At 35.6% G+C, this 15,098-nt stretch overlaps 1 protein-coding gene across 1 annotated transcript in view; it reads left to right on the top strand.

The window, feature by feature from the left end:
* Window positions 1-15,098, top strand: part of VAV3 (vav guanine nucleotide exchange factor 3) — a gene marked incomplete at its 5' end in the record, with an annotated part of 160,456 nt that overhangs the window by 126,144 nt on the left and 19,214 nt on the right. The window contains 2 exons of the mRNA XM_080348607.1: window positions 6,098-6,234; window positions 13,000-13,065. Of these exons, the coding sequence (XP_080204733.1) occupies window positions 6,098-6,234; window positions 13,000-13,065 (203 nt within the window). The remainder of the gene's footprint in view (window positions 1-6,097; window positions 6,235-12,999; window positions 13,066-15,098) is intronic.

Genomic DNA, 15,098 nt, shown 5'->3' with positions numbered 1-15,098 from the left:
TGTTTTATTAATCAGCCTTCAGAATTTTTTTGACTTTTTTGAGTCAAGTAGCAAACTCAGGGGTTGTGGTTAGTCATATGAAAAATATTGAGACTTTATTGAACACTACTCACAAAACAGCTAGAGAGATGACAAGTGAAATATTCAGAAGTGATTCTTAGACACTGTCAGCATTTCAGTCATATTGTCTGAATATAAGGCTAATAAGCAATATCCAAAATTAGAACTTTAAATTATGAAATACAAAAATAATGGCTTAAGACTAGGAGAATTACAAGTTCAATTAAAATGTATTATTTGAGGTATGTCTATGTACACATTAATTGTATTACTTTTCTCCAGTAGTAATTATTTAAATCATTGTCATGCTGAAGAGTGCACTTAAAACACTGTGCTGGCATGTTCCATGTATATGAGTTGTGTAATTTCTGTCATAAGTACTTGGCCTAAAAATAAAAAACCCAATGTATTTTCTTTGGTGTCATTAGTAGACAGCCCTAGAAATAGAGTTTTTTTGCTAAGTGATCATGTAGCCTTGCTTTTCTCTTGTGTCCTCACTGACTGAAAAGTCCTTCTAGACAAGCTTTGCCTTTGACAGAAACTGTACAAAGCTGTTGACTTTCACTGGTTGTGGAGACACTGATTAGGAATTAAGAAGCAGCTCTATTGATAAATGCAAGAGAGAAGAATCCAGTTTACTGTAATTCTTAACAAAATAATTAGGAACAGGAATTTTAAACACTGAAGCTAGGTGAGCTGAAGAACATAAAGCAAATGCCACAGGACTTTGTTTTCATATAGTCTATGCTCAGAATAGAGCTTTCCTTTAACTAGCTTTAATAATAATAGTATTGGACCAAGATGTTGCCAAAAAAAGGTGGCAAAGCTGCTGTTTGCTTGTCAAAGTTGTTTAGATTGTGGGTATAACTGTCCACCTGCTCTTCACACTGCTGTCCTCGTCAACCCATCTGTTTTTTGTCTCTGTCTTAACTCCTTGTTTTTATTTCAATACAAAGTCTCCTTTGCCTGTGTGTCTTTAGTTTATGCTGCTAAAATGATTCAGAACACTGTGGGTCAGTGCTGAGACATTTAATCCAATGAGTCAATGAGATACTGCCATGGGTTACTTTCCCCTCATTTCCTTGCTGGCGGGTGAGGATGACTGGAAATGGACCTGCTCTGAGATTTGAGATGTAGCATCTCTTCTGGTCTTTGCTATAGAAGGCTTATCAGTCACTCAATGTCAGTCTGTTCCTCAGCAGAACTGCATGTCCTATTTTTTGTAGCTACAAAAATAGAAACCGAAAAGGTTTAAAGCAAGTTCAGAGTGTCCAAACAGACATCCAAAATGCTATTTCGGTGAAAGAAAGGACAGATTCAGTGAGACTTCGTGTCATTTCCTATAGGAAAGGCACATGTCATTGTGTTGAGATTCTGGAAACATTAAGATGTGGCCTTGTCAGACAGTCTAAAATTCTGTTTCAGATTCAAAGCCTCATGAAGTCAGGAGGCTTTCTTCCATTATGTTAGTGATTTTTGGATCAGGTTATAAATATCTGTAATGAGGCTATATTTTCGCTAGAGAAAAAGAAAGTGTTCCTTCAAGACTCATATTAACTAGGAACGGTGTTTAATGCAGGCACAGCTGGTTTACGTCTTGGTGGTGTCAAAAAATTCACAAATTCACTTTCCAACTCTGGTCTCCTATACTCTATGTCATTATTTTGTATGTTAAAATGATCCCTGTCCAAAGTGTAAACCGTGTTCCATGTTGTTTGGAAACAACAGATGCTGGAATCAATTTTGTCAGATAGAGGTCATCATAGGGCAGGCATTATGCATGTTGTTAGCAAAAAATAACATTTTTGAATCACTGCATGAAACTCTGAGGGTCATTCAGTGCCATTCATAAATGCTGAGCTGCTGTGAGGAATAAAAGTAGTTTATATGTTCTGGTCATTTCATATATAATGAGTATTCTAACTGTACTATGTCTGCATTATTATATTACAGCAAGTACTCAAGATTCTTAAGGAGTATTTTTGTGATGAATCTTTGTGCCAATTAAGAACGAAATTTCAAGATAGACAAGGAAAATTTTCTAGATCTTGTCTGTCTGAACTTCAGTAAAGCAGTTGCTATGCTACCTTGGAGGAATTGATCTGTTTTGAGAGGAGGCTAAAGGAACTTGACTCGTTTAGCCTAGCAAAATGAAGGTTAAAAGGGGTATGATTGCTCTCTATAACTAGATTATGAAAATAAATGCAGACAAGGAAAAGCGCTATTCAGACTGCTGCCTCTAGGTGGGTATAAGTTCATAATGAAATAATTTACACTGGAAAGTAGAAGAAGATTCTAAGTGCTCAGAAATTAAAATTCTAAAATCAACAGTAGGAATAAAGAAATTAGTTTCAGAATAAGCCGATAGGCTTGCTAAACAGCTGAAAGATTGTATGAACTGATTCCTGAGATAAGGATGGATGGGACTTGATCCATCACACCCCAGTGTACTTTGTGTAGGTCAGGAGGTAAAGGGCTGACTATATTCTGTCCAATTAAATGTACACCATCTCAATGTTAATTTGCTAAATAGTTTCTTAGCTCCTGTTATCAAGTCTGTAGTTATATTGTAGAAAGAAAGTTGACTATTCTGTTTGGAGTTCTTTGACTCTTTACCTCAATTTATTAACTTCTCTGTACTCCATTTATTTCTTCTGTGCCTAGTGGTGATGTAAAGGAAGTTCTGTAGGAGGACACTTACCCGTGGAAAAATAGCTATTCCAGAATAGTATGTGCTTGTTTCTGATGCATTCAAAGATCTCATTTAGTCTTTTGCTTCCAGAAAAAATGATTTTTTAACAAATATTTAAAATCATGTAACAGGGACAGGTCCTTTTGATGTTATTTTCATACAACAAGTAAAACACAGTATTTGCACATTCACTGCTTTTATATCTTTGATCAATATAGGCTGTCTACCCATGTCAGGTATTGCTGGCATTGAATGTATTCTCTGTGACTCAGACACTTGTGTTGTTGGAACGTGAATTTATCCTCAGTTTTTGTACTTTGAGGTACAAAGTACTTTTCAGAATCTGAGTAAATTCTAACATGTGGTTAAATAATTAGCACCAGAAAATAATTTCCTTTCTTTATACATGCGTCTTTCATCAGTGACCTTAAAGCTAGCACACAGTATCATTAGTAAAGTGGATGACTGAAAGTAATACAGCATTTAATGAAATCACAATGATGTTCTTATTGCAATGTATGGGAATCCTAGCCATGTATCCCAGATGCTGGTTTATGTAGGTCTGGTGCTAGTGTGTATACATCATGCTAGGCATTGTGTATTCATGGCAAAACCAGTGCTGAACACAAGGAACTCCTAGGTAGACCAAAGATGATGGTTGGAAAAAAGTAGGTAGTAAAATTACAGTAGAAGAATAAGATTGTTGGTTACCATACTAGAGAGCATCTATGGCACGTTAATGCTATAGCTGTCACAGTTTCTGTAGGCATTATGGCAAAGAAGTTTTAAAAAGGGATCCGAAGCAAGATAATGAGCTCTGTTAAGACTAAGACCCTAACCCAAAAAGCTGTTTGAATGAATAGGATTATTTCTAGTGATGTCAAGAGGTCTTTGATTAGATCTCCCAATATTCTATCTGCCAAGGGAATTTTCTAATCAAAATTGCTGTAGGATTTTACAGAATTAAGTCTATTGAATTATACACAAGTATTCTAAGCATGTTATGTTTTAACATGATTATTTCTCTGTTCTATTTTGAATAATTCTGCTAGTTGACACATCACGTGGCTCCCCACCATGTTCTTTTTTCTGATTTTCAGAGATGCCAATCATCATAATTACTAGTGAAGCAGAAAAAACTTATCTTACGTGTGCTTATGATTAATACATTCAGACATATAGTATCTTCAAAGAAACCCAGGATTTGCACTGAAAAGTGCATGAGAACATTTCTTTATTGTCTTCTGATGAGATCAATGCAAAGGTGATTTTTAAGTATGTTGTATTTGCACACCAAAAAAGTGATAAACTAAATCGTCTGATACAAGGTTTCATAACATGAATATTTTTTGTACATTTGTTTTGACTTCCAAATATGACTCTGAGTGCATGCTTACAGTTCTGTCACATATACAGAGTTATTATGTATATTCTGTTGAGGGAATTTCCTTGCATTAGAACAAAGTTGTCAGCTTTGGGCAGGTACTTGTATGCAGCATTGTTTCTATTTGCCACACAATAAATACAACATTTACTGATGCTGAATCAGTATTTGAAAACGTGACAGCCTTCAGCTGAGAAATAAAGCAAAATCTACCTAAGTGGATTAATGGCTTTCTAATAATTAGGTGCTCATTTTAAGTGTCACAGATAACTTGAAGAAACAGGGAAAATTACAGTGTCATTTGGGTTGAGTAACATAAGAGCTGGTATTACTTTGCTTTACATTTTGTCAGCACTTTGGTTTAGTATTTATTCTTAAATACAGTGAGTAGTAATTATTGAAGGTGATCTCTTTCATCTTTCATACAATTTAGAAGAGAACATGGGTAATTGTATTTCTTGCCACCTAAATTACAGTGGCCATTTTGCAATAGAAATAGGTCTTTTGTAGGCCTGTTGATCCTTTGTTGTTAGAATTAAGTTAATCATGATTCTCCAGCAAGAAACTGCTTGAATATGGCAGCCCAGCTCCCTTGACTTTGCATGCTTTTACTCTTGCTTTTATTAATATACAGTATTACAAAATCTTACTTAACCATAAATGTTCTGGATAAGATTATAAATGGATATGTTCACTTAATTGCGGCAGTTTTTAACATCTCACATGGAGTTAAAACCAGTGTGTACGCACATGCAGACACGTTGCAAGAAGAGCCAGAGGCCATGAATACATTGCAAAGAGCGAATTTTATTTTAGTTACCTCTCTACTGGGGGATCTCCAAAGTAGCACCTAAGCTCCCAGCAGAGGTGACGCAAGTGGGGACGCAGGCACTGGTAAGTTCAGCCCTGCTGGAAGATAGCTGAGGCTGCTGAACTCGCCTATAATTCAAGGCTTCAGGCAGGCGCAGCCTCCCGCTCTTTCTCACAACAAAGCAGGAATCTCAGACGTAGTTATAAGGTGCCTAGACATTCTTCACAGGCCTATGCTATCTAACACAGAGATTCTACTCATCAAGCACACGAGGTCAGTAAAACAATTAGTGTGATGTATGTGCTTTTTCTATAGACAGGTGCAAGTCACTTGAGCATATTGACATTTAACTAGCCTCCTCGCCAAATCTTCCACTATATCCCCATACAACCAGGGAAATTATTTATAAATTTTTACTTAAAGATGAATGGAGAGTAATTGAAATAGTTTTTACTTTATTATGGAGTGGGTGGTACTTTGCTTGATTTCCAGTGTTATTCTATGAAAATGTGCTCTTTTAGTGCAATACACTATGATTCTTTAAGTGCTGTTAAGAAATGGACCTTAACCTTAAATTGATCCAGGCTTTGCTACATGTATTCAAAACCACTGTCTGTTGTTTTTGTGTGTGTGTGTTTTATTTGTTTGTTGTTTGTTTGTATGTGGTTTTTTTTTTTTATTTATTTTCAGAAGAAGAAAAAGGCTTATGAGAAGCCTAGAAGAATTGTCTCTTGGGCATGTTCTCATCAGCATTAGGCTTTTTGAAAATACTTGTCTAAAGCTGATGAGATTATTCATATTGGTGTCTTTAATACTAGTTCATCACAATTTTTTCCTTGAACTACAAATAAAACCTTGATATTTGAACCTTATACAGAGCCAGGGGTGCACATGTACAGGAAGGAGCCTCCATAGACACGAAATCAACTTTACCCCAATAAGAAGGGAGGACAAAGATGTATTTTTCAAAGTAGTTCTTTTCTACTAGGTTGTACGTGGTATAGCACTAAGGCATTGCTTTAGTCAGGTACTTATTAAAGACAGTGTCTCTTTGTTGATTGATTTGTGGTCGTCAGAATTTATACATTGTATTAACTGAAGATATATGCTTACTTATGTTTTCTTTTTTTTTGTTTGTTTGTTTGTTCAGGATTACCAAAAATGCAAGTGATTCGAAACTACAGCGGAATACCACAGCCAGCAACACATGATGGTCCACCATTGCACATCCAGATAGGGGACACTATTGAACTGATTAGAGGAGATGCACATAGCTTATTTTGGCAGGTATTGGATGATTTAGCTAATGGCTGTATTACATTAGTCTCAGATATTAAATTCTTATTTGATATATTTATTCTGTAACTTTTTTCCTTTTTGAAATAAAATAATATCTTTATGTTTTATCCAAAATAAGTGTCTAATACTAATACAAAATAATTGTCTTAATACTACTGCTTTTAAAATACTACTTTAAAAAGTGCCAGTAGTTTCTGTATTGTGTAAAGCTTCATTCTCGCAGCCTTAAGGTTCCAGTGAACAAATCTGCAAGAATACGGCATTGGTAGCGATCTTTCTATTGAAATTACAGGAGTTAAGGAGAATGTTTGGCACATAAACAGTGAAGTCCTGTGAATTTTCAGTCACTGCTTCTTTAACATACCAGGACTAAAAGCTATATTGGCAAAACCCAGTTACGAATATTAGATTTATAGGGGAAAGAAACAGCTCTGCAAAACAGAACAACAGCTAAACTTCTTGATGACCTCTCAAATCGGTTGAGGATAGTTTTTTGTCTACATGGGAAAAGTATATTCTCTTGGTGGCAAAATTCAGTATCACGTGGTTCGCATCTCTACTTCTGTTACTGACGTTTCTTTTTAATTGAGAACTATAAACAGATTCAAAATGCTCTCTTGCATTCACTTTAAGGACAAATGCATTAAAACGTGTCATTTTTCTTAATTGTTCATACTAGAATCCTCTTTACTACTGATACTGGATAAATGAAAATAGAACTAAATAGAAGAATTTTCAGGATATTAATAGACCAACAATTGGGAAGTGTCTGTTGTCTTGAATTTTTCCTGTGTCTGTCTTTATGATTTTCTTTTTTCTTTGAGGCTATAATAATTTAATGAATTTAATTATAAAAACTGCTTGGTCTCTTACGTGAGTTAGGTCATTCAGTTTATTTTTTTTGCTAGCTTCAGTTAGGACTTAATTGTCTCCAAACTCTTCAGGACTGAATCAGTGAAATTTGTTCCTATGCCACTGCATCATCCTGAAGAACACTTAACATGAGGAAGTCATAAATAATAGAATTGCTTTATCTATTAACAACTATGTGAATAACTGTAACACCTGTCTTCCCCCCCACTGAACAAACAAGGAACACACAAACAAAACCACAAAAAGCCCTAACCAATCACAACATCAAAAATCCCAACCAACAACAAACAAACAGGCCCCACCTCAAAACTCTCACAACATGTTATTTAGCAGACCATCGACATGTCACATCACTAAAAATAAATTTTTTTCAAATGTTGATTGTGAGCTTTTGGCCTATATAGTTTCATATGTAGGACTTGGTTCTGCAAGGTCTTGAGTTCTGATCCATAGAAGCGTTTAAGCACACTTTTGATTTGTGACTGGATAGAAAGTAATCATCTGACTAATACACTTAGGATGAGTGAGAATTATTGGCACCTTGTAGGACTGATTTTATTGCCATGTTCATATACATCTGTCAACTTGATCTACTGGAACTTGTCTTAGATGCTTTTTGTACCTATCACACTAAAGAATTTAGCTAGAGTCTCACTGTGCTTAACAAGCAGAAACTGGGAAGCACGTGAGGTTTTTTCCCCAGAAGCCTTAGTAATGCATTTGAATCTTAATGAAAATTGTCGTCTCCATTAGCATCATTTGGGAAATTTTATTTCTCTTGAGCTGTCTTGGCATGGACTGCCTAATACAGATTTTTTTAGAAGTCTTGTAATGACATTGGTATTTCGAAATACATATTCAGAAAAAAAACTTGGAAAACACAGTTTGTATTATAATTTGTAAGTTTTATTCAAGAGCCATTTAAGAGTAATTTACAGTTTACCTGCTAATATTAGAGTGGATTTTCAAGTTGCTTGTTGCTCAGTATAGAAATTCAAGTGCTCGTAATATATAAGTACGTGTGGTTTATTTTTTTCGTTCTTTAGAGTACATCAAATAAATACTACAAGTTACTAAGCAATGCTTAAGCTGTAGCTTAACTGCAATCAAATATGTTTTGATAGACGTTAAAATTCTGATGAGTTAATGTTTGAATGATCATATAGCAATTGCTGTGCTAAGTTCTGTAGCAATTCAAGACCATATACACACATGAATCTACCTGTTATGCAGTCTGGAAAATGGGAGGAATATGGGATTTTTTTCTAATGAAACAGCAGATATGTTTCTGAGAGACAAACTGTGATCAGTCACAGAGACAATGAAATGGCTGGGGTGAGCACTTCTGTATTCCATGAATTTACTTTCTGCTTTTTCACTGGTATCATCCCAAACCCAAGCTTTCTTCAAAGAGAGTGTGTAATGCCGAGGTGTTGATACTGCCACAATTTATTTTACTCTTCTCAGTAAACACCTGGCTGCCTGTAAAGAGAAGGATGGTCTTATGCTGATACACGTGTTCCCTTACACAGAACTCTGCTTTTCTCTGCTCAGTCAAGGGCAAGACTAGACATGTGCTGCTTGCCTGGCTGGTGCTTGGCTAACATCACTTGCAGAATGAAATAAGAAAACGAAAGGGTGCTGGGGGAAAAGAGAGTTGAAAACTTGGTGTTTTACATGGAAATTTCAGACCCTTTAACCAGAGCACTACTAGTTGTTTCAACTGTAGTAGTGTAGCTTTGAAGTAGCCATATTTTTATTATAGATGTGAGTATTTCTTTCTTCTTCTGAGTTCTGTTTGAGTAAATTGGTCCCTGCTTACCCTGAGGTTAGAGGCTCTCAGTGGTGCCACAGTGCCTACTATAAGATATAATTCTAGTTTTACAGGTTTGCATTGCAATTACCCGCCATCCTCAGGCAATCATGTTTCTCAAGTATGCCAAAAGAATACAGATATTTCCTGGGCTGATCCCTTCCTTTTTCAAAACCAGCTTTTCTTTATTGCAAATTAAACCCATATCAAGTAATAGCTATTACAGATGTACTTTCTAATGCTTCAGTAGTTAGTGGTCCTGCTGTAAACAGCTAAAAGGCAGTAAGTATATTATAAATATACTTATAAAATTGAAACACTGAGGAGGCAGCACTCTGAAAGTACCTTTTGAACATGTCTTTTGCCTTTTGGTTTCTAATTTTGTTTGTAATTTTTTGTGTCTCTTTCCTCTCTTCTCCACACTTTGCAGTAAACAATATGAAAATGAGAGAAGGATTTTATTGATCCTGGATTTTAGTGATCCTGGAGTTCTAGTACTATGCATGTCCAATGAAGCTAATGGGCATTGCATAGCTAAGTAACAAGCAGCATTCTGGAAATACAGAGCAAATGTGTTAAATGGCTTCAGAAAGTCTCCCTCATTAAAACAGGTACCAGAGCCGTGAATTGGCCTCTAGTCTGGCTGAGACTGTTGTTGAAAGAAATGGACTGAAGGGCTTCATTGGTCCTTACATATATGAATATGTATGCATATATTCACACACATGCAAGTAATATATATTTTAATATAATCTAGAAATACAATGTAATAGTATATGCATAATATGTTTTTAAACTAATTCTGTCCAGTCCTTTGCTTCTCTTTTATAATGACCATAAGCCATTGCAGGGCAGTGTTCAAGGGAAATGCTTACTCATCAAACAATAAGCAATTACCAAGGAGGAAGCATAAAGCAGAAAGAAATAATTAATTGAAGTGAAGTATGGTGGCATAATAATTTTGCTGCTGTTCATGATTTGATGGATAGATCTTAAATTTTGAAATCATCATCTAAAAACAGGTCATGGTTTTGCATATAATTACACCAAGCCTTGAAGAATTTAGCTAAGATTTCTAAATGTAAACAAAATAACCTAGTCTCTGAAGGACATTATCAAATTATTTGTATGAGCTCATTATTGACAGAGCATTTTAAAGTGAGTGGTTTCCTTCAGGAATGTGTAATAAATAAAACCCTGTTCTGTTAAAGATTTGCATTTCTTTAACTAACAAAGCCATCTGCAGTTATCTCATGAGAAGCTTGCCTTCAGAAGACAAAGCCCTTCTTGGGTTGCCTCACTGCTTATTGCATTCATGGTATTGCTCAAAATGCAAAGGCAAAGTTTTGTGGTGGTCACAGTAATTGGGGATATTTTGTGTGATGAGAGATTCTGTCCATGTGACTGTACTGCTGCTTTTGCTTTGATCTTGATGAAGTATGCATCCATGCAATATGTACTTCACTTATAGCCTCTCTGTGTCCCACTGCTGCACAGAACAGCATCTTCCAATAAGTGCTGACACCTAAGGAAATTATGGCATTTTTGCTTGGGCAGAGAGTATTTCTTAATTCTGTAGCTTTCATATAAATCTGCCCACTGATGATGTAGTTTCTTACCACTTCAGTTCAATGAATGTTTAAGGCAGTCTCCTCTGTATGATTATTTTTTTGTTGCAAGTGCAATAGACTTGTTGCCTACAGAATACTTAAAGTGCGCATGTATGTTCCATGCAGCCTGTGGACTGCAGTTCAGTTTCCTTATTCTGCATGTGCATAAATTATAATGTCTGCATTGTGATACTATAATGATTTAACCAGTACAGACCACAGTTAATCTCATAATCTTTGCTGCTGTGCTGGGTTTTTAAGCTGTGATTCATATCACTGTGTACTGGTAGCAGTATCTAAGCCAGGTAGTATAATGCTGGCTCTACATCATATCCTCCCATGGTCTGGTCTTTCTGTACGTGCTACAGTTTTTTCAGTGACTATAATGTGGCTTTATTTTTGTCTTCTTCATTTTTACTTGAGCTCATAGAACAACTCAGTTTGGTATAATTCAGTGCAGACTGAAGCATTTAAATGTCTGCAAGTCAAAACTAGCTTGCATACTATAATAGATTTCGGGGTGTGCAAATACATTGCTGGAAAAACAGTAAGGGATAATCTTGTAAGTACTCAGACTGTATTTCTGACTTGCAGGAGGAAGCACTATAAACATTATGAAATGCTATAGAACAAATGAAATTATGTTCCTTTTTGCACTTTCAGAAGGTAATACAGAGGTCTGTACCTGAGCTCATCATTGATCTTTGGCTGCTTTCTAGTTGTTGTGGACATATGTTGTATGATGTGTCATCTTGTTCAGCTTCTTCCATTTTATATCAATGTTTTTAATGAATAGCAATGGTGTATGGGCACATACAAAACTGAAGTTCAGTTGTGTTCCTTCAAATGCTTTTTCTTGTTTATATATTTTATTCAGTGGCTGGTTTTATTGACTGCATTATCGCTTTCTATTCAGATAAGAATAGTGTTGTAAATAATATCACTTAGATGGGAAACTGTGTCAGAGCTCTGCTTATAAATTAAATCTGTACTTCAGAGGGATTAATGATTTGGGAGTAAATAGAATATATGTATGCAAAGGGTGACTTGCATTCAAGCAGATAGTGGGAAAGAGGGCAAAGAAGCTTTGCTGACAGGTTCAGATCTGTAAGACTGTCACTTGTTTCCACATAATTATTTTTTAAATATCATCGGTATTTGACATACTGTGGCTTAGCTACTGCTTAACTGCTTTTCTCTCTCCTTTGCCTCCCCTGCACTTCTCTGTATATTTGGTGAAGTTGGTAAAGTATTAGGGTGCAATTACATATTTAGTATTACAGAAACAAAATGAACAAAAACGCCAAAGAAATACCACATCTGTTTCTGAAGCATTTTTCCACTTTCAATTTTTTTATGTTGCAGGTATGCCATCAAAAATAAAAAATAAGTGTAATTTTCAACATGACAGTGCTTGTAAAGTGCTGATTCCCAATGTCATTTTCAAATGCTGAATGTAGTCTGTTTGCAGTCTGTATATTAAATTTAATGGAGGTTAGGGATTTATGTGCTTCTAAAAATCTGTTAAATGCAAACATTTGTTTGTCAAAATACACATTTTGATGCCCTCGTTTTATGTGTCTGTAATATAATGTTAGAATTGTTAGCTATGTGCTCTGTTCTGCTATGAAAATGTGGTCAGTGTGGTCACAGCCAAATGTTTACTAGCACTAGAAAGGTGGGGTTTTTTGCTGCCTGGCTGAGGGGCCATCCTTCATGAAAGCTGGGGGTGAGTTATGAGCTGCTGAGGCATGACTTTGACCTGATCAGGTCACTATTGGTGGCCTTGCAGCTTTGGGGCGGCAGTTGTGTTGCATCTAAGGCTCAGTTTAGGCTGTGCTGGATGCATTTCTGCTGCTGGACACCCAGTTGTGTATGCGGATCAACAACGTATATAGTAGGCAGAGATAATCTTTAATTCTTGTGCCTACCTGATTTCCAACTTTTTGCATCACTTATGGGAACCCTTAACTATAGAACTTTGTATCTGAGCTGGCTGATGGATTATTAGCCATAAATTCACACTGAAGTTAGCATGATTTCTTGGGTGCTGCTGCTGCATTGTGGCATGCTCACATTGGAAAACTGTTATGCTGCATTGTGGCAACTCCCATGAGAGTGAGGCCAACTTGAAAGGAGACAATTAACGCTAATGAAAGTATCAGACACTGGCAGACGTGGACAGAACCGGAAATCACAACCTGAGCTCTGAGCACCCATCTTGCATCGCATCTCTCAAACCTCTCAAGTGTAACAGCTATAATTATTTCTTCATTATATAAATTAAACACTCAGCCACAATAAAAACCACACAACTCTTGAGTAACATTTTATTAAAACAGCATTTTATGTTAAAGACTCTTTGATACACTCTTGTTGTCCTAAATTCCTGTGCATGTGTATTATTATTCACTATTAATCCCAATTATGTCTCAAAAAGGATTTTTTTTTTTCTAGGGCAGGAATCTAACAACAGGAGAACTTGGATTCTTCCCAAGTGATGCAGTAAAGCCTAGCCCATGTGTAAGTACAATTGTTTAATTCTGTTTGTCATCTTACTGAAAAGCTGCCTAGTTCATATCCTCTCTTTATTAATCTTACCTTACAAAAATAATATTGTGTCTAGTTCGTGTTTTCGTGGTTTGTTCAATATTGCTTTAAATACAGCATTCTAATACTTCTGGTTATTGGAGGTAAATAGGACATGTCAAGAAAACATGTTTGGGAAACGGATTTAACTTTTGGGAATATTAATAAATTGAACCATATAAAGAGTTTCCAGAGTACAGAACAAACACATTTTATGTGAAAGTGCACTTTCTTATGTCCCCAGCAGTAAGGTGGGAATGCTGCAGTTCTAATCTATTCCCCAGTCGCTTTGAGTTAGAGAGAGGGATTACACCACAAGTAGTGAGTTTAAACATGCATAAAACTGGTATAAAGCTTTGTATTCAGACTGCTTGATAAATTTTCTCCTTTCTGTAGATTCTTCCTTGCCTTTATTTCACACAAGGATGTTCTCAATCTAGAAAAGTTCAGGGTTAACAGTAAGAAAAATTATTTTATAATATGCACTGAAGAGTTTTGTATACAGATGTAGTGAGGTGTTAACATACTGTATGTTTTTTTCTTCATACTCTGCCCTCTACAACTGCATCAGATTACTATATGTCCCTTTACTGAGATTAATTGATGTAAACCCATAAAACCACTGATGAATCATATTCCTTATTCTGCTTTAAGCCAGCTTTAACTTCTTTTAACTTAATTCACAACTGTTTGACTTACTGATAGATATACATGTGATCCTAAAGAATATAAATACATTAGTATATCTTGAGACATCTTTAGTACCTTATGTTTTCAAAATTTTGTTTGAAGAGAATACACAGATACAGATACACAGAATGTTCATAGGTACAAGGTATGTTAGACTGGATGAGAGAGCAGGTCTGGAATAAAGATGAAAATGTTATGTGAATCTAGGATTCTTCCCTTCATCCCCTTGCTTGTTGTAAAAGCTCTGGATTTCCTGTGCCATGGTGTCACTGTCCTGGACACAGGCAGTACCTTCTGTAGGATCCTGGAGCAGTCCAGTCAGTCGTTGTGTAGTGTCACTGACAGCAACTTCTAGCAACATTTTAGGAACCACTGCTCTCCTCTAAGGCAGAGGAAGCAGGATATCCAAAGTTGAAAGAAAAACTACTGTGGTGTTGTGGAGACTCCTTTCTAGTGATAAAGCTTTCTGCTAAATTTAGAAATATACTATTTGGAGGAGTATTGCAAATAATACAGTTTTACAGAATGAATAAATATTATTCATGAAATGTTACCAACCGCTGTCATGATCAGAACAAAAAGATAAATTGATGCTTCACCACTGTTAACTTGGAAAGATGAAATATAAACATCTTATTATGATAAATGATGCAGTTAAAGATACTGAAACATCAATCAGGTTTTAAACATGCTGTAACTTTTACTGTTATTATTAAGTCTAACAGTTTTTATAGCCAGCAGATATAAAAATGCCCAGAAACAGCATAAAATACATATATCAAAAGACTTAGGAATGAATATTGAATGAAAAACTGCTGAGCTCCAGAATATCTATATTCCAGACTTTTTACAGATGTACCTATAAACAATTTTTTCCTCTTTGCAATAAGTAGTATATGTCAGCAGACATTTTTTGCACCAAGTGAGTAATATCTGGTTCTTCCTAGCTTTCTTCCAGTTTTCTCATTTGTGTAGAGACATTGGATATGTAGCACAGTATGAGCCTATAGCTTCTGAAGTAACATTTTATTTTATTCTATTTCATGACTATGAATGACACTTGTTACTTATATATATAGCTGTCCATCCAAAATTAATGAAAAGGTCTACTCAATCTATTGTTTAACTGCTCTGAAGGATGGACTTAAACCATTGTTGGTTTTTTTTTATATCCTTTTCAATATGGTGGGATTACTTGACAAATTAAGAATGCTTTTTTTTTTTTAAAAAAAACCTATCCTTTCTTATCCTGTTGCTGATAGAATGCATGTCATTTA

This window comes from Nesoenas mayeri (assembly GCF_963082525.1).
Source record: "Nesoenas mayeri genome assembly, chromosome: 8".
In the NCBI taxonomy this organism is placed as follows: domain Eukaryota; kingdom Metazoa; phylum Chordata; class Aves; order Columbiformes; family Columbidae; genus Nesoenas; species Nesoenas mayeri.
Note: the sequence above shows the minus strand (reverse complement) of the source record. Positions and strands in the feature narration are given on the sequence as shown.